Here is an 18449-nt window from a genome sequence, read left to right on the forward strand (position 1 = left end):
AGCAGTCATGTATCATGGTCTCTGATTATATCAACAAATACTGAAACTGAAAATACATTTGGCTGATTTAAAGTGTTTATATATTTGTTTTGGATCGTCTGAAATGATAGTTATCTTTTTCTACTTGCTTTTCTGGTGTTTTCCTTAAGCACTAGTGCTTCCCTGGTGTTCGAGTTACTTAGGATGAAGGTAATGTTGTGCTTTTACTCAGAGAATTACATGCACGTGTTATAGTTTGTCATTGTGACACGTGTGAAACGGGTACTCATTTAAGGTGCCTTAAGAAACAGAACAATCTACGTTGATTTTTAACTGTACAAATACTGTAGTGTGAGTTTTGAATCAATCATTTTTTCACTGAGCACTTAAAAAATTTCAATTTATGATTAGTAATTTAAATATTGTTCTACTTGGGCATCATTTTGCATTTCTAATCATCCCTTCACTGTGCTCCAAATATATGTGCAGATCAGTGTCCTTGTGATGAATTGCCATCTGGCAAAGGTGCAAAACCCTAGATTTTTTTATTTTTATTAATACATAAAATGATGCAGGTAATTCCATCTACAAAAGAGTAATCTGTTAATCAGATTCCCCTATTTGGGAACTCCATGCCAAAAGCATAGTGTATTTGCACGCTGCTGCATCAGTAGCCTGATCTGCAGCTCCTCCTCTGCATGTCACAAGATGTCCACTTGACAGCTACAGCAACAGCCAAGTCTCTGCCGCGCATGGGCAACATTTAAGATATGCCCCCACCCCCCACGGTGATCATGAGTAATCATGATGGTGGCAGGGTAAACGCTAAAATAAAGCTATGCCGAGTTTAGAGCATGGCACTACTTATGATCATGGCTGCCACATCCCAATTGATATTGCACATGTGTCATCCCCTGTGAGTCAGCTCTGCTGTGGAAGGTGATGTGTATTCTGGTCAGCCAAGTGGAGAGTGCAAATGGCAGAACAGAGACCTGGAGGATCAATTCTCTTCTTTGATTTCTTTGTGAGGGCAGGTGAGACCCTCTGCCAGGGAGAGCCGCACAGCAGGCAGCTATCCTGGACCCAGGTATCAAAGGAGCATACCCCTTCAAAAGGAGTATCCTCACACCAGGGTACTAGATCTCTAAAGGCCTTTTCTTCTTAGTGAGAAGTGAAAGGGTTGGTATTAGGGTAGGCAGGAGTGCACTGGTCACTGTAAGGAGACTGCCACCATTTTATTTCTCGCTGTCTCTCTTTCCCTTTCCTGTCCCCTCCAATTCCTCTGGAGCAAAGCACTTTGGGTGTGACATCAGAAGGGCAACATCCACTCCATCCAAGAACAAGGATTGGACCACTAAGGCAGGCTAGCTTTAGCACAATCACCTGAGGACAGTTGCCTTTAAAGGGTCTACCACCCCTTCAGCAGATTCTCTCAGATCCTCTTAAGGCCGCAGATTCACTTTGAAGAACTCTCTAGACTTCATTTGAGAAAGTTGTACTTTCCAAAGCCCTCAGCCTGATGGGAAGAAGGAGCCATCCACACAGAAGCATGATCTGTCCCCTACCCACTACTAGGGAACTTTGTGAGGGACCTCTGCTGTGAAACAGGACCTACCACTCTGCACCAGAATCTCCTAAAGCTGGAAGAGCTGGCCCTTCACGGAACCATCACATCCTCAAGTCCGCCTCAGTGGGCCTCACTGCAACTGGAGGGCCAGACCTGCCGAAACTCCCTGTTCTCCCGCATCAATCCGGTTGCTCTGTGTTCACTGCAGCTTGAATGACAGGGAAGGCACTGTTTTTTGTACCCCTCCACCAAATCGAACTATTTCTTGCACTTGGAACCAGCTGAAAGCTGCATTGTGCCCTAGCCAAGCTCGTCACCTGCCGGGCCCGAAGCGACTGCTTGACACCGAGACCAGTCGTAAATCACTGGTAGGTCACACAACGACTCTAGCCGGGGGCTACAAACACGGCTCGACCCAGTTAGCCCCTGAAAAGACTGCCTCATCGACCGCACATCAACACACACAGTATCACCACTTCAACGACCATCACCTGCCAAATCAAACCGCTGGAGCATCACTCATCGACCCCTCCCGGTGGGTAAAAGCCTGGGTTGGCCTGGCCTAACTGCGAAGCGATACTGGGAACGCCCTGACCTGCATCCTTGGGTGCCTCCCTTCCACCACACAGGGCAACCACATTTGCCCCTACTCGACTCTTGCTTGCTGTTTGGGCTTACACGATCCAACTTGCCTCAACTGAGCCCGATCCGCTCGCATAAGCGTTCCACACTGGGTCTGACTCGGTCAGCCCACCAAGAACTCAATCCAGGTACTGTTGGCCCAGAACTGCTCCCTCAGTTCATTTGGGTCCTAGAGACTGGTATCCTTGTTGTGGCTAGGAATTTACTTACCACCGCTGGGGCTACGCTCAACATGCTACTTTCCTCAGTCTGTTGCATCTTCTCTGTTCTTCCTTCAGGGTGGGTATTTGTACAGTATTTTCTATTTAGTCTTTTGCAGATGGTGTGTTCAATTAAAGTATATATTTTTATAGAACCTTGATTGGACATTCCCCTTATTTAGGACTGTGATACTGTGTTTTTGGCTCACTAGTGGTTCACCTTCACACCCCTCTTAAGAGCATAGCCTTCCCTCTGTCCACGTGACCACAAAAGGAAAAGTAGGTATATCTCTTAACTGTCCTGTTTTGCCTTTATGATTGTGTTGGATTTTGGTTTGTAGAAGTGTGACGGCTGAGTGGGCCATTTTACCCTGCTCATCTTTGTTCTTGGGCGGAGCAGAATCCAATTGGTCACAGCCCCCAACCTAGTGCTTCACGTTCCAGGCATCAGTTTTCACTCATCACATATCACACCTTACTTTTCAGGTGAAAATACAGTGCTGGTGATGTTTTTAAGACATCCATGATTTGTTGTTTGTTAATAAAGTGAGATAAATCTCCCTTATATTTACTGGTGTTTCATTGAATATCACTATTTGCAGGGAAATTCACAATTGTCCATCTTCAGACTAGTTTTTCGTTGTTCATTGTACAACTAAAATGAAATATCAAGGCTGTTGTTGCACCAAGAGAAAAGAGTACCCCCAATCCAGTATTCCTGTATTGCTTTCTAAGACACTGTTGACAGGCATGGTTTTTTTCCTTTATAGATTAGAAGAAATGGAAGAAAAGTATCAAAACCGGGAACCTAGGCCTGAAGATTTGCAGCTTATAGCTGAGCTGAAGGACATGATCGCGGAGCGGGATCAGCTAATAAAGAAGCTGATTGTAAGTCCTTTCTTTGTTCTCCGCTATCTAAATTGCCCTGCAGATCGCTGCAACACTGCAAAGTGTTTGCAGTACAATACCATTAGTATAAATAATGTAGCATTCCCCAAGCTGTTCAGTGGTTTATGAATAATTGCTCACTTTCCAAGGTATTTTTGAAAGAGGCATCCCCAGACATGCAAGTTTGTTGTTAAATATTTATGCTATAAATGTGTTCGACGTGCTTGACATTATGAGCCTGGTCTCTATCCGATTGAACATTAAGTTAGAGTGCCTTATCCTTCTTTCTTTGAAAGGATGACAAGAAGTTCTATCAGCTAGAGCTTGTGAACAGAGAGACAAACTTCAATAAAGTCTTCAATGCAAGTCCCAATGTTGGTGTCATTAATCCTCTGGTCAAGGTATGTATACTTGCCTCTGTAACAGTCACATGAAAAGACCAATGGCAGTATATGTATTTCTATGCTAATATTTGTCCATGTCTGTTGAAAATATTTTCTAAAGATCAAACTATATACTCTGCATGAAGTAACAGACAGCACAGTCTTAGACACACTGCTATTATCAATATTTTGTTGCATCGTGTTACACTTAGTGTCTCATCGCCCACTGATTCAGCTGAAAAGCATCATAGGAGCGGCAAACAGGCTTAAACTAATAAATACAAAAATGAATATGTTGGAAGCCTGTGATTGCCAGAGGTTGTGAAGAGTGCACACACATAACAGGGACACTCCTTAACATGTGCATACAGAAACCCCATTTCGTTTGGTGATAAAGGTCATGACATAGATTAGTATGGGAATCTTAAATACAAGTTTTAAAGGCAGTTTAGCTCATTGATTCCCACCATCCTTTCCACCAGACCCATCAATACATCGATGTAATTTATATACCATGGCCCATAAACAGCTCTCTTTTTCTCTTTGCATTTGATATTTTGAGTAGGTCGTAGTCTTTCTACCAACAGTATTAGTATCGCTCTTTTGTTTGTAAATACACAGTGCTCCATTGGACGCATAGCAGTGTCTTTGCTGTATAGATATTTTAATTGCAGGGTTTCCCAATGCACACATAGATGTAGTACTTCATTAGCCTGTGCCAGTAGCAAATTAAAATGCATTTCTTTGATACCATCAGAAGTAAAAAGATTCCCACTTCAATATGTCTTTTATTTCTATTAAAAAGCTTGCTTAAAGACACTTGTAAAGTAACACCGGTAGAAACAGGTAATAAGGGGTCATTGTTTACCTTTAATGGAGGCGAAAAAGAAGCAAAGTTTAATGCTTTTACTCGTCCATTTAACACTCTGTTCCATTTTCTAGCTCGTCTAAGGTATAGGACGGTGGCAAAATGGAGTTTGCATCTCCGCTTTGCTTTCCTCCTCCCTCTTGGAGGAGCACCCGGTTGTACGCCTGTATGAAATTTTCATGCAGGCCTAAAAGCTAAGATTCCAATAGAATACGTACTGAATTTACAGTATTCCGCGACACAATCAAACACTGGGTAAACAAAATATGCTCTCTGCTCGTACAATACTACCAATGAATATGAAAGTCCAAAAAGCTTATCCAGCATGTTTTTAGTTTGTAGCTCTCATGCTGGAAACATCACTGTGCTCAGCTCAGTGCAGGCTGCCTCAGAGGAACATATCTAAAATCCAAAATGGTGGACAGGCCAGATATAGGCTTGACCGAAGTCCCTGAACCCAAAGTAGCCCCAGGCACACTCGGGTAAGCTAACCAACTAATGCCCTCACTAAGTCAACACTCACACATGCAGAGCTTCAGAGTAAGACTCCAAGGTCCATGGGGCCAGAGTATAAATGCAACCAGCCCCACTTGCTGAGTGCCTGTTAAAGGAGCATGAGCCTCAACCTGGAAAAGGATGGCGATTAAAGAGCAGTGGAATAATGGGCGGCTGGAGAGGTGGTGGCAGTGGAGAACAGAAACTGGTGGTAACATCAGGGGTGGCACATGAGCAGAAGGAGGCTGTGGTGGCAGGAGATATCCAGGAGGAGGTATAACATCAAGAGAGGAGAGTGAACAGAAGCAGGTGGTAGCAGGAGAGGTCAAGCAGGAAGTGGTAACATCAATAATGGATGCAGGTTAGAAGAAGGAGGTGGTAAGATCAGTAGTGGAAAGGTGATTGAAGGTAGACATTGCAGTTAAAGAAGTTAAGGTAGAGGTGGTAAGAGCAAGAGGTGAGAGTGAGTTGGTGGTAGTAAAGGAATGCAAAGCGCAGGTATTAGCATCAAGAGACAAGAGTAAGTTAAGGAGATCACAGTGGAGTTGGAAACATCTGGAGGCGAGAGGCGGAAACACTTGAAGGAAAATGTAACAAAAGAGAAAAATACACCGAAGTAGAGGTGGTGAGATCAGACGCAGGACAGCTCCAGGTGCAAGAAAAGGAGACCGCATTAGGATCCAGACTTAGAGAAAGTTGCAGAAGACAGGGGCAAAAAGCACAAAGTAGAAGGCAGGAGCCAGGAAGAGGTGTGGATATCAGAGCCTGGGAGTGACACAGAACCAGTCACCTTAGGCAAAGAGGATGGGCTAGAAGTGGTTAGAAGAAAGCAAATGAGATCGAAGGGTGAAGGAGAAGGTAAGGCAGGGTAGAACATAGAAAGTAGGAATAGGAAGTTTCGACTGGGCCAGTTCAACCCTACTCAGGACCAGATGTTGGAGGAGAAACAAGACGAGGGCAAGAACGTTACGGTCAGCTCAAAGATGTGAAAGGAAAGAAGACTAGAGTATGCCCAGCCCAGGGACACTTCTTTAGCTCTCAATACTGGCCACTGCCACAAGCCCATCTACTTGAAGGACTTGATTCCAAAGTGACTAGTGAGGTCAACAGTCTGCAACTAGCTGGGCAAAACAAGAGTATTTGGGACACACATAAGTCCACAGTGCTGGAGGAGGGGAAGTAAAGCAACTTCCTAAGAACTGCATAGACTCATAAGTAAGTTCCAAGGGCCTGAAGGCCTAATTACCCAGTCCAGCGATAAGAACATTACTTTGGGAGAAGACCATTCTGACTTTTATTATAATTTTTTCTAGAGAGATTACACTTTTGCATCGCAGTTTGCCCTTACTTGTACACAAAGAAAAAACAAAGCCAACACAACTTTGTTTTGTCATCCATCTTGATCCCAAGTGCCCTATGTGACAGGTTATAGCATTTTGCTTTTGCTCTCATTCAACTCGAGACATTCTAACCCTCTGGTTTGGTCACCACCTGGGAAAGGCTGCTGCATATAGCTTTCCTCAGGAGACCCATGTCCCTTGTGTTCACAAGAGTTTGTAGACTTCCTAAACCATTTGGATACCTCTCAGTTTGTCCAGTGGATTTGCTTTTCCTCCCATTTGCGAAGTCCCCTTCCTGACCCTTGTGGTAAATGGTGGTTTCACCCAGGGAGCCGGGGGCTCCACGAGGCATGTAATGCTGGTCCCAATGGCATCATGGGGAGGACCTCCTGGTTATCTCCAATATTCCACACTCATGGAGCAGGCCTTTGTCACATTGCAATAATAGTTGCTCCAACCCCTTCTAGGGAATCAAAGGGAGGTGAGCCCATGGAGCCAGCAGCTGCTGCATGCTCGGCTCCCCTCCAGCAGGTGGAGCCATCCAACATAAATCTCTAGCTAGAGGGAACGGCGCTAGGGAATTTCGGGAAACAGTAACCAATACATACGCAAGGCTTACACTCTCATACAGACAAAAACAGATAGGCTAAGGGAAAGGCTAAGGGAATCTACCTCAAGGACAGCATGTGACAATCAAAGAGAGGACTGTGAATGGGAAGAATTAGCCAAACCTGAGTCCAACAAAAGAATAGCACAATCCTGATGCCAACAACCTAAGCAAGTTGCTGTTCAGTAGTTTCTAGAGACCCAGCGATGGCCAGAGAATTAAGAATCCCAAATTCCCACTATGATGCTGTTTTGGTTTCTCTTACCCCAACAGGATTGAAGCTGCAATTAGCATTGTTCAAGGACTTTTGTGACATGAATGGCCTTCTTATACATTTTGCAAAAATTGAAACCATGGCCTTGTCACCAGCCCTTTAAAAGAATAAAACTAAATTGTCAATAATATTGGGAGGAGTCCCGATTGAGCAGGTTACGATTTATGATTATTTGTGTATAAGGTGTATGGGTTGTGGTAGGTGGACCTTGCAGTTGGATAAATCAAATCTCACTCTTGTGTATTATAGCTCGGCAATTGCAAGATTTTTGATGGACCATGGCATTAGGGCAGTTCGGCCATCCTTAACCAGATATGAGATGCAGACTAGGCAGGCTACCTTTTACTGGGCGGAGTTATGAGGCTATCGCCCCTATTGCAGTTTGTCAGCAACTGAAAATGTATTTCTGAAAAATGTCTTGCAGTTGCTAAAGTCTCCACCTACCATTCAGCAACATATTGAGTTTAATCTGAAATGTGTCGATCATTTAATAATCACAAGGCCTCTTTTATATTGGATAACCTAATGGTCTTCCTCCCAACTGCCTAAAAATGTATAGAAGCAATTCAGGACCTCCTCTTGCAGGCTGCTGGCCGTTCTCTACCATGGTGCATACACATTAAGCATCTAGCAATTTATATAGAACATCCTGAAAAATGGTATGACCCAAAGGCCATGTATCATCCTATAAAACTATGCTTATGACCCTTTGAATGAGCATATGATAAAGGATGGGATTATACCAGTATAATTCTGAGTCCAAATAACAGGACAAACTCTAGAAGATGGCAAGTCACTGTTTTATCAACAATTATCTAAAACAGGGAGGTTACAACGAACATCATCAGACATACGCTCGGTCTCTCAATGATTTCTACACAAAATACACTTGATATACTTCAATATGCGTCAGAGTGACGTCATACTATGTGGCAATAGTAAAAAACCTATTAAGGATTGGGATTGGGTAAGGGAAACATCTAGATATACAATCATATAGGAGCTAGGATTGTTATTGGCTGTTGTTTATCAGGTGGACAACTCATGCCTACCTCTTAAAACATGTCATTTCAGAAACACAAGTCATATTGTGTTTCATTGGTCTGCTAAGCTATAAGGTCCTTCGTTATATGGACTAATACAATTGGTTGGCACGCTTGTGCCATGTCTGTAACATTCAGTTCATTTAGCAGCACGTAAGCCAAAACCCAGGTGTGAGGAGCCAGGATAAGAAGCTACCTCACCACCCAGTTAGCCCAACATCTCTCATCACCCATGACTTCTGCCATGTAATTGTCTTTGTACTTGGCCTTGCAGAGTATTCTCGTCCAGAGAATGCACTGAAGTGAAGGGACTCGCTATCGTGTCTGGAACTCCCAAGTTCGAGCTCTATTTCCATCTTTGGCTCACGTGACAAGAGACCACGATTTGGTCCATTTTGCAGCTTTTCAATGCTTTAAATGTATTTAACTTGGCACCCTTTGTGTTCTTTCTTGCACCTTAACGTGCACTCCGGGATTCATCCTCCGCACACTCGTTCTCTTCCGAGTAGATAGCTGACCTCGATTTCTACAATCTTGACTTCAGGCCAGGCAGCCTCGCCACGCAGTTCCACTAGCCTGCTTATTCTGCTGCGACACAGCTTTTCTTCCCCTTCATGGTTTTATGACTTACTATTTGATGCCAATGTCCAGTTTCTATACAATGGCGGCTTTGCCTGCATTCTACTCGCTACTCATAGCTAGCCTTAGCCTACAAAATGACTTGATCTAACTTGCTTTTCAGCGTTTGTACATTTATTGAACTTCTGTTTTCTACAGCACTTTAACGTGCAGTCTTCTTCTTTTTAACTTTGATACTTCACTCGATTCTTTACTTCGTCATTTGTCCTCTAGGATCCATACATTGGGCCTCATCACGAGTTTGGCGATAACCCTTAAATGCAGTGGTAACACTATTACCGCTGCATTTAAGGGCCTGCCAAATCACGAGCTTGGCAGATTTTCCCCCAGCTCTGAGCTGGGGCAAATCCGCTGTGATTTTGCCGATTTACAGTGCTATTACCGCCGCCGGAGAAATTCCCGAATGGGCCCAATGGGGAATGGGAACTTAACGTTCTGCCAATCCGTTATCCGGCGCTAATAGCGCCGGGGGGTTTGGCAGTAGGGCTAATAGCTCCGGCGGTAATACCGCCGGGGTGTAAGTGATTTCAATCCGGCACTTCACCCAAGTCAATGCTAGCGTGTAATGCACAACTGAAACCCTTATTTATTTGTATCTAAAAGTTCTTTTATTCTGAACGATGTACCACTCATATCACGCCCCTCTCTTGGAACTCCCCAAGCCCCCTGGTCACACTGAACCAGGAATCAGGCTGGTTTGCAAAGTAAACATATTTATTTATGTAGTTTACAATATAATCACACTATGTTTAATGGTTATGGTTATACAATAATCACAGGAGTAATAATGAGCAAAACAATGCAGCACAGAAATAATACTTTTGTGGTTGTGTGTTTAAATCAAATAGCAATGTGGTTACTATTTTCCCCTGCACACACCTCAACCCCCCAATATGCAATGTAGAGAGATAGGAGGAGAGAGAACAGGTTTCAGGAAAGCAGAATTCAAACAAATGTCAATCCCAATTTCCCCCCAGCAAACACAAGAGAGAAACAGAATTGATTGGCAAACTGTCAAAATGGTTTTACAGTGATCTTGAGAATGAATTGGGTCACTGAAATGGTTTCAATTCTAATGGGGGCCGCTTTATATGGTTACAGGCGAACACTAGCAATGATTTGACACTAATAAGCAATGTGAAAACTTAAAACTGAGGTTGGGTGCAATTGAAAGCGGTTTTACATGTGTAATATTTTGCCAAAACGAAGATTCGTGGCAAACTTTTCCGTGCGCGGTAATCGCGATTGCCGGGAAACTATGTAGATTTGAGATGCGGTTCTTGGTTCTACGGAAAGCTGTGGATATTAGCTACAAGCAGAAGTTGAAATTACGTTTCTAGCATGGATCAGGGTGACTGCCTGCCGAGGAGCTTGCCTTCTTCAGATGAAATATATCAGCGCAAATATATTTAACAATACTAGTACAGAAGGAGATAGTAGGGATAATATAGAGAGTTCAGGCAATTCAAAAAGATTTCTAACAATGCAGTTCTGAATATAAGAGAGGATGGATTTAGATAGGGATTACTATGGACACTACATAGGCTAGTGACAGTCCTATATTATTTATACTCACCATATAGGTTTGAACAGAACCGTCAGGTATTCTGGTCCATCAAGATCAGGAATTCTGCTCAGAAATTCTGCTGAGCACACCGGACTGGACAGGCTGCTGGGCACACTGGACTGGACTGGGACGGCAATGGCTCCGGTCACAGCACGGCACAACCGGATTGGGTCTTTTGATTCTGGTAATAATTCTTTAGCAGGAAAGCAGTTACAGCACAGCCCAGCTGTTTCTTTTGTTCCCCTTAGGTATCTGGGGTAAATCTGGTTTCTGGAATTTTAAGGCCAAGCTGAGAATGGTACAGCTATAGAAGGGGCCTTTCTGCTTGCCAAGTTTTTGGAGTCTGGAGCAAGGAAGATGTCTGGTCCTCTCGTAGGGTGCTCCACCAGCAATCGGTTAGTGGGTGAATCTGTGTGTCTTTCTAAGTCCTCAGCTTTCTCTATGTATGCATATGGTAAAGGGGTGTGTGGGCTGGATTTTCCTAAGCGCGCCCCCTAGGCCGGCTATTGGCTAGAGTCTCCTCTCTCCCTTGATTGGAGGAGAAAACAGGGTGTCACCATGATGATGTGGGTTTTATGAGTCAGAGAATCCTCCCCTTGTCTTTTGAACATGAAATCTACTTTTAGTATATTTTATTTTCAAATTTGTTTATTGGCATTTGTTATTTGGTACAACCACAAGGCAACCAACACATCTGCAATCAAAGGATAAGGCGCTTTGCATCTTAAACAATAACAACTTAACATTACAACATTAACTATCTCCAAGTGTTTTGTTTCCTGATAAGCCGGTGTTGTTTGGTGGCGCCGGGGCTGGTTCATCAGGGGAGGGGGGTTTCCAGCTGGCAAGGGCCGCGTGGAGTTATGACTGGTTGGTCTCAGGGACTCCGATTTAGTCCATAGATCTGCCTTCAGTGGTTTTGTCCCAGCTCATGGGGGCTTGTCATCGGAGGGGTAGAACAAGGGGTCTGTGAGTACTTTCCAGGCATTCAAGGTCCTGCTCGAGGCGTCTGTAGATCTGGCCACACTCTCCTCCCAGGCCTTCGTTTCCGCTAGCACCCACCGTTTCAGTTCTCTGTGCCAGATTTTCTGTTGAGGTCCCGGTGGTTTCTTCCAGGACATCGCAATTGTCCTCTTAGCCAGTATGCACATGATGTCCATTAATCTAGCAAGGTGCTTTAGCTTCGCCGGTCTGGGATATGTGCCCAGGAGGCATTCCGCGGGAGTCCATTCATATCTGGTCAACCCCAGAGACTCACTTGTCTGTTGTATGGAAGTCCACAGGAGCTGTGTCTTGGCACACAACCAGAATACATGAAGCAAGTCTGCATTGTCCATTTCACACCATGTACATTTGGAGCTCTGAGTTTTATTAAATTTGGCCAGCCTGGATGGGGTTAAGTATGTCCGATGTAAGAGGTTCAGTTGTATTTGTCTAAATCTATGGTTTCTGGATACTGTTTTGGGAAATGTCAGAGCCCTCCTCCATTCAACGTCTGTCAATTCCCGACCTATATCTGCTTCTCATCTGGTTTTTAATTCAGCACTGCGTGGGTTGGGGGTGTCACTTAGGTGGCTATAGATCTGAGACACCGGCCTCCTTCCCTCTCCCAGTTCGTACAGTAGCGTGATCAAGGGGTTTGATTCTGGTTCCTCTGGCCATGTCGACCACCTGGTTCGTGCCGTAGATCTTATCCTTTGGTACCACAGGAACTCGCCTGTGTGGACGCCATTTTCTTCCTGAAGCGTTTCAAATTCTTTAAACTCCCCCTCTGTATATAGGTCCCCCCATGAGTATATCCCTTTCTGTTCCCAGTGTCTGAGGTGTTGTAGGTCCTCAGGGGATCTGCATAGGTCTGAGAGCAGCGGAATGTTCGGGGAGTACTGGTGTTTAGCATGGGCGAGGGTTTCGGTCCTATGCCAAATTTTTCGTCGAAGGGAGCATCTCGTATCAGGTGGGTGGGGGCCCAGGAAAGTTCTCTCATATACAACGGGGGGACCAGTGGCTGCAAGAGTGGCGTCTCAGATGTGGCATCATCTGCTAGCCACTTGGTGATAAAGCTGAGCTGTGCTGCCAGATAATATTTTTCAAAGTTTGGGAGTTGGATTCCCCCCTGGGTGTATGGTAATGTCAAGGTGGCGAGTGCTATCTTGCGTCTTCCCTTCCCCCACAGGAAATCTCTCAGTATTCTTTCCAATAGGCGGAAGAAAGGCGCTTTGATGTGGAAATGTACGTTTTGGAATCCATACAAGAATCTCGGAAGAACAATCATTTTAATTATTGAGGCCCTGCCCATCATGGATAGGGGAAGTTTCGCCCAGAAGGTCATGGATTGTCTTAAGGCAGGAAGGGCGGCTTTAGTGTTGTGCTCGTGCATTTGCTCCGGGGAATGCATTATGTGTATCCCTAAATATTTGAACGAGGTTCTTTCCCACTGTATTCCCACCGAGGGAAGTTTCGTTACATCTTTTCCCTTAAGGCCTGCCAAAGAGAAGACGCAGGATTTTCCCCTGCTGAATTTTATGCCTGAAACCCTTGCAAAATTGTCTAGGACGTCCAACATCGTGGGCACATTGTTGTGTGGGTCCCTGACGAATAATAGTACATCATCCGCATAGAGAGAGATAATGTGGTCAATACCGCCCAGCCGGATCCCAGCATCAAAGAATTGCTTTCGAAAATAGATGGCAATAGGTTCTAGTCCTAGTACGTAGAGCATGGGGGAGAGAGGACATCCCTGTCTGGTGCCTCTGCATATGTTCCAGACCTCTGATATATGTTTCCCGGTTTTTACTCTGGCCCTGGGTTTTGTGTATAATATTTTGATCCACCTAATGAACCCCGGGCCGAAGCCAAACCCTTCTAGAACTGCCACTAGCCACTCCCAAAAATCGAATGAAACGCCTTGATGGCATCGAGGGACAGCAGTGCGTATGCTTCTGTGTGGGCCTCGGTTTGGGCGATGACATGCTGCACTCTGCGCAAGTTCATGGTTGTGTTCCGGGCTGGTATGAAGCCGCATTGATGTTCATGTACTACTTCCCCTATGATTCTGGCCAATCTGTTTGCTAACACTGTTGTCAAAATGTTCACATCATAGTTGAGCATTGCTATCGGGCTGTAAGAGTCGCATTTATCGGGGGGTTTATTGGGCTTGATGATCAGGATCAGAAGGGTCTCCCTCATGCTGTCAGGTAATATCCCTCTCTCGTGCGCTTCCTGAAAAACCTCGTGTAGTAGGGGTGTTAGGGTGGACTCATAAGCTTTATAGAACTCTGTGGGTAGGCCATCGCTCCTAGGAGTCTTGCCGGTGGCTAGTGACTTAATTGCCTCCGTGATATCCTCAGTTGTAATATCTGCGTCTAGGGCTTCAGATAGTTTAGGGGACATCTTGGGGAGTCCTATCTCTTCCAGGGTGTCCATGATTTGCTCTAGGGGAACCTGGTCATTGTGAGAGTAGAGGTGTTCGTAGAAGCTCTTAAAGGTGTCATTTATGGCTTGCTGTGTCTGCACTACCCCTTCGTCTACAGTCTGTATCCCAGTGATTGTGTGCCTGGGGTGTTCTTTCTTGCAGAGCCAAGCCAGCATTCTGCCTGGTTTATCTGCTTCTGTGTGTATTCTATTAGTTTTGGTGGCTTAGTCAAATTTGGCGAGTCTATCCCATGCTAGAGCAGAGTTAGTTCTAAGTTCTTTGAAGTTGTCCTCCCTTTGTTCAGTGGCCACCGGGGTTGCTTCGAGTTGTTCAATCTGCTGCTCCCAGTGGTTAAGTTCACCCCTCAGTTGTTTCCTAGTGCCCCCTGCCTTCGCTATGATTTCCCCTCCTCGTCACTACTTTTAGGGCGTCCCACATTGTGCTTAAATGGTCAACACTTCCAGTGTTTCTCTCAACAAAACTTTCTATAAATTTGTGTAGCTCTTCCCTGAATGCCGGGTCACCAAGGGCGTCAATCGGCATTCTCCACATTGGAATAGGAGGTTTGGGGCCAGCGTGATTCCATTCCACTAGGAGTGGCGAGTGGTCGTAAATGGTTCTGCCTAGGTGTTGGGCCTCTTCTATTTGTGACAGATGCTCATTACTTATGAAGACATAGTCTAGTCTCGTGTGGAGATCATGTGGGGAGGAGAAATGTGAGTACCCCCTGGCATCAGGATGACACTCTCTCCAGGTGTCGGCCAGGTGCAACCTGTCGGTTAATAGGGAGAGGGCTGACGTAGCCACTGAGGGCCCTTTTGGGTGCGGGAAGGACCTATCAAGTATCGGATCATGGACACAGTTGAAGTCTCCCCCCCCAGAAAAGGATACCGTGTCTGTATGGCGCAATTTTGGCGTACATGGAGTTTAGGTGCGTTGGAATGTTGGTGTTGGGGAGGTAAGAATTTACTATGCAGATCTCTTCTTGTTCTAACCGGCCCCATAGTATCACAAACCTACCCTCTGGGTCCGTCTCGGACTTGATTAGATGGAATGGGAGTTGTGGGTGAATCCAAGTGTATACCCCTCTTGCGTATTTAGAGTACGAAGTTCCAACCCCCTGACCTCCCCAGTGTTCTCCCAGTTTCGCCAGGGAGACCGCCGTGCAGTGTGTCTCTTGCAGCAGTGCTATCTGCACTTTCTTTCTGTTCAGATAGGACTTGATTCTATTCCGGCGTAGGTAAGAGCCCAGGCCCCTTACATTCCAGGTCATTATTTTTATATTTGCTTTAGACTCCATAGCGGAGCGGTTGGGTTTCAATCGCCATTGCCTGGCCCCTGCTTGTGTCCTTTACTCGTTCACCTTGTCCTGACCTTCTCCCCCCCTGTCCTCCTGACACGGCTTCAAGCTTTTCGTTAGTTGGAGATTTTTTAACTTGTGTAACTCCCATTGCGTTGAATGGGGAAAACTCAACAAAACTATTCAAACTGTCCCCCAGCAGTTGCTTTTAACTTGCAGTGCTCCGGGGTTCCTGAGCCTTCCAGGCCACTCCTGGCCTTCCGGATCAGGTAGTGTGTGAGCAAACTCCTTACACCTTTTCTGGTGGGGTGGGTTGCTTGACTGTCGCTCGTATGTTCCTCCGAGCTCTCGTCCGATGTAGCTTATGTTCGAGCCACATGTTGGCTGCGGCTGGGGTCTCTAGGAATGTTGCCTTTCCTTTATATAGTATCTTGAGACGTGACGGATAGAGCAGCATGTATTTCAGGTTGAGCTTCCTCAGCCGGGCTTTTATTGGAATGTAGGAGTTTCTAGCTAGTTGCACTGCAGGGGTATAGTCCGGGTATATAACTATTTTTGAGTCTTTCCTTTTTATCCCCCCCCCTTCCCTGGAGTACCGTAGTGTAGTTTCCCGGTCCCTGAGGTTTAGAATCTTTGCTATGATTGGTCGTCGGTGAGATCCGGATGGAGGACGTTTCTGAAGAGACCTGTGGGCCCTTTCCACAGAGAACCCCTGGGAGAGATTTCCCGCCCCTATTTCTTGTTGCAGCAGCATTTCAATGAAGACCGTCGGATCTGGGCCTTCTAGGTCTTCAGGGACCCCCAGAATTCGAATGTTATTACGGCGAGCTCGACCTTCAGCATCCTCAGAGCGGGCCTCCAGCCTTGCCACCTTCTGTTCCAAGTCTCGAACCGTTATCTTTAGGTCTCGGGTGTCCTCTACATTTTCATGCAGGGCGGTCTCCGCCACCGTGACTCTTTCAGTTAGGTTGCGGGCGTCCTGGCGCATGAGTTGTATGTCGGATTTCACCTCCTCCAGCCTTCCTTCAAGTGATGTGCGGAGGGCAGCTATTGCTTGCAGGACTTGCGTCTGTTTGAGGTCCTCCTTCTGTTGGGGCAATTCTTCAGGGGATTCCCGATCTTGTTGTTGTGACTGTCTTTGGGGTCTGACTTTTATGAAAGAGTCCATCGTGACCAGTTTCGGTTTGCTACTGGGGGGAGACATCCCCTACTTTGAGATCTGTGGGTTTTGTCCCCTGCAGGGTGCGGGTTTATCTTCAACCCCCGTTCTCTTGTTCCGAGCGGGTTTCGGGGGAACGTTGGTCCCAGGGATCCAACCCCAGCTCCTCTGCTGTACCTAGCAATGCACGTGTCCAAGATCAGTTTTCAAACTTTGTACCAAGGTCTATGGGCGTGGGTTGTTTGGAGGGCCCCAGTCTTGGAGGTGCTGTGCTGTGGGCCGGTCCGGGACTGTAGGCTATGTTCAGGTATCTTCTGGCCCCTACCTGTGCCGTTGATGGGCTGCCGGCGGGTCGGAGTTGTCCCGCCGCCTCTGGGTTGGGCTTCTTGGGGTTCCCGGCCTCTATGATATTTTATTCGCCTCCCCCCAGGCTGTAGTGTTGTGGGCTGGTTCCCAGAGCTCCCCCGCCACTTCAGGAACCTTCCTCGCGTGGGCTTTTTTGTGCTTTTTGGGGCAGTCTCTACTTTCACTTCCCAGTCCAAGGGCGACAGGGGCCACGCAGATCCGGGCTGGCCCCCCGCGTAGGAGACAGTGCAGGATCACAGGGTCGACTATTCTTCGCGCCCTCAGGCCGGGCGATGTCGGCCAATATGCGTTGGGGGGTCGCTCTTATATTCCGCCACCTCACCTGGTATTGTGTGCGTCCGCTTGCCACCGTCAAGGCCTCCGCTGCCTCCTCCTCCGCTTCACCGTTCAGGGAGTTTCAGGCGTCTGTTTCCGTTCGTGCCTCGTAGCGCAGGTGCTACGCGCTAGCTCTCGCTGTAGTCGCGGGGGGGCCAGCCCCCGACCCCGCAGCGACCGGTGTCCTGATGAAGGCAGGAACCAAAGGACCGACTCTCAGCCGCTGTGCTGGGGCGCGTCCGGGGGGCTGCGTGCTATCACCCCGCTCTGTAGCCACGGGGGATTCACTCCCAGCCCCCGCAGCCTATCCCTGAATTTGGGGCCTGGGCGAAGCCGGGGAATCGTGTGGCCCAGCCCCCCCCGCCGCTGCGCAGAAGTACATACGCGGGGCTGCAGGCCTCTCCGCGTTGCAGGGCTCGAGTGGTCTGTGTCCACTCCCGCCTTTCAAGAGCTGTGGCTTCCCCCACGTCCGATGCGCAGGGTTCGCCGGCGTTCACGGTGTTCCGCTCCCTCGGCAGCCGGAGCCCAGGTGGAGCAAGGGATCAGGTGGTCCGATCAATCTGTCGCTGCGCACGAGCGCGTCCTCTGCTGTGGGCTCCACGGGGTGTCTCGGGTCGGCTGCTGCGTTAGTCACAGCTCTCAACGGGCGGCGCCATCTTGCGGGTCCGAGGGGCTCGACTTTGGACTCCGCGTTTTCCGTCTTCTCCTTTCCGATTCGGCTCAGGTGGTCACAGGCTTATGCCCACATTGCATATGGGCATAAGCGTGTGAAGTTTCATGCTTTTGACATAAATACATTTGGTGAAAAACCCTATTTTCCACTACTACTTCCCAGAACATAGCACAGAGTTCTGGCATCTCTTAAAACGTGCAGCCAAAAATCACATTCACAAATCTGTTGTTGACATATTTTTCACAATTATACACAGTAAATGATCAGTCTTTTTTAAAAATGTGCTTTTTGTCCTTGTGAATCAACAAAGGGTTGTCTGTCCCCACCTCCTTCTCCTTCTGGCAGCTGAGAAGCGATCTCCGCCCCCTTCCTTCTGGGAGAGGCCATACACGATCCTTCCTGATTAGCATCTCCTTGAGCTGGAGGAAGTCCATTGTCTACTTCCTACAGCAGCCCAAGTTCTCCTCCCACCCCTTAATCATCACATGGGCGTGAGTTCCTGGTCTAGAGAGCAGAAGGGAGGTGCCTAGCCCCTGTGGGGGAAGTTGTTCTACTGGTTTTGGGTTGGAGTCAGGCTTAATTTAAATGTAATTTTGTTACATTTTTTTTAAATAAACTTGTAATTCCACTTGTAATTCCAAAACAAGCAGCTGCAACACTTATTTCAGATTCTAAACCATGAAATTTAAATGGTTACTACCTAGGTTATTCTTAATAACAGGTCACTTAGAT

General features: G+C 46.7%; 1 protein-coding gene across 4 annotated transcripts in view; it reads left to right on the top strand.

The window, feature by feature from the left end:
• FAM184A (family with sequence similarity 184 member A) overlaps positions 1–18449 on the top strand; it is an 833199-nt gene that overhangs the window by 752732 nt on the left and 62018 nt on the right. For all 4 annotated transcript variants that reach the window (XM_069606609.1, XM_069606608.1, XM_069606610.1 and 1 more), the window contains 2 exons: positions 3159–3276; positions 3573–3677. In XM_069606609.1, coding sequence (XP_069462710.1) covers positions 3159–3276; positions 3573–3677 — 223 coding nt within the window. The remainder of the gene's footprint in view (positions 1–3158; positions 3277–3572; positions 3678–18449) is intronic.

Source organism: Ambystoma mexicanum, chromosome 4p, assembly GCF_040938575.1.
Source record: "Ambystoma mexicanum isolate Mex_15411 chromosome 4p, UKY_AmexF1_1, whole genome shotgun sequence".
Taxonomy (NCBI): Eukaryota; Metazoa; Chordata; class Amphibia; order Caudata; family Ambystomatidae; genus Ambystoma; species Ambystoma mexicanum.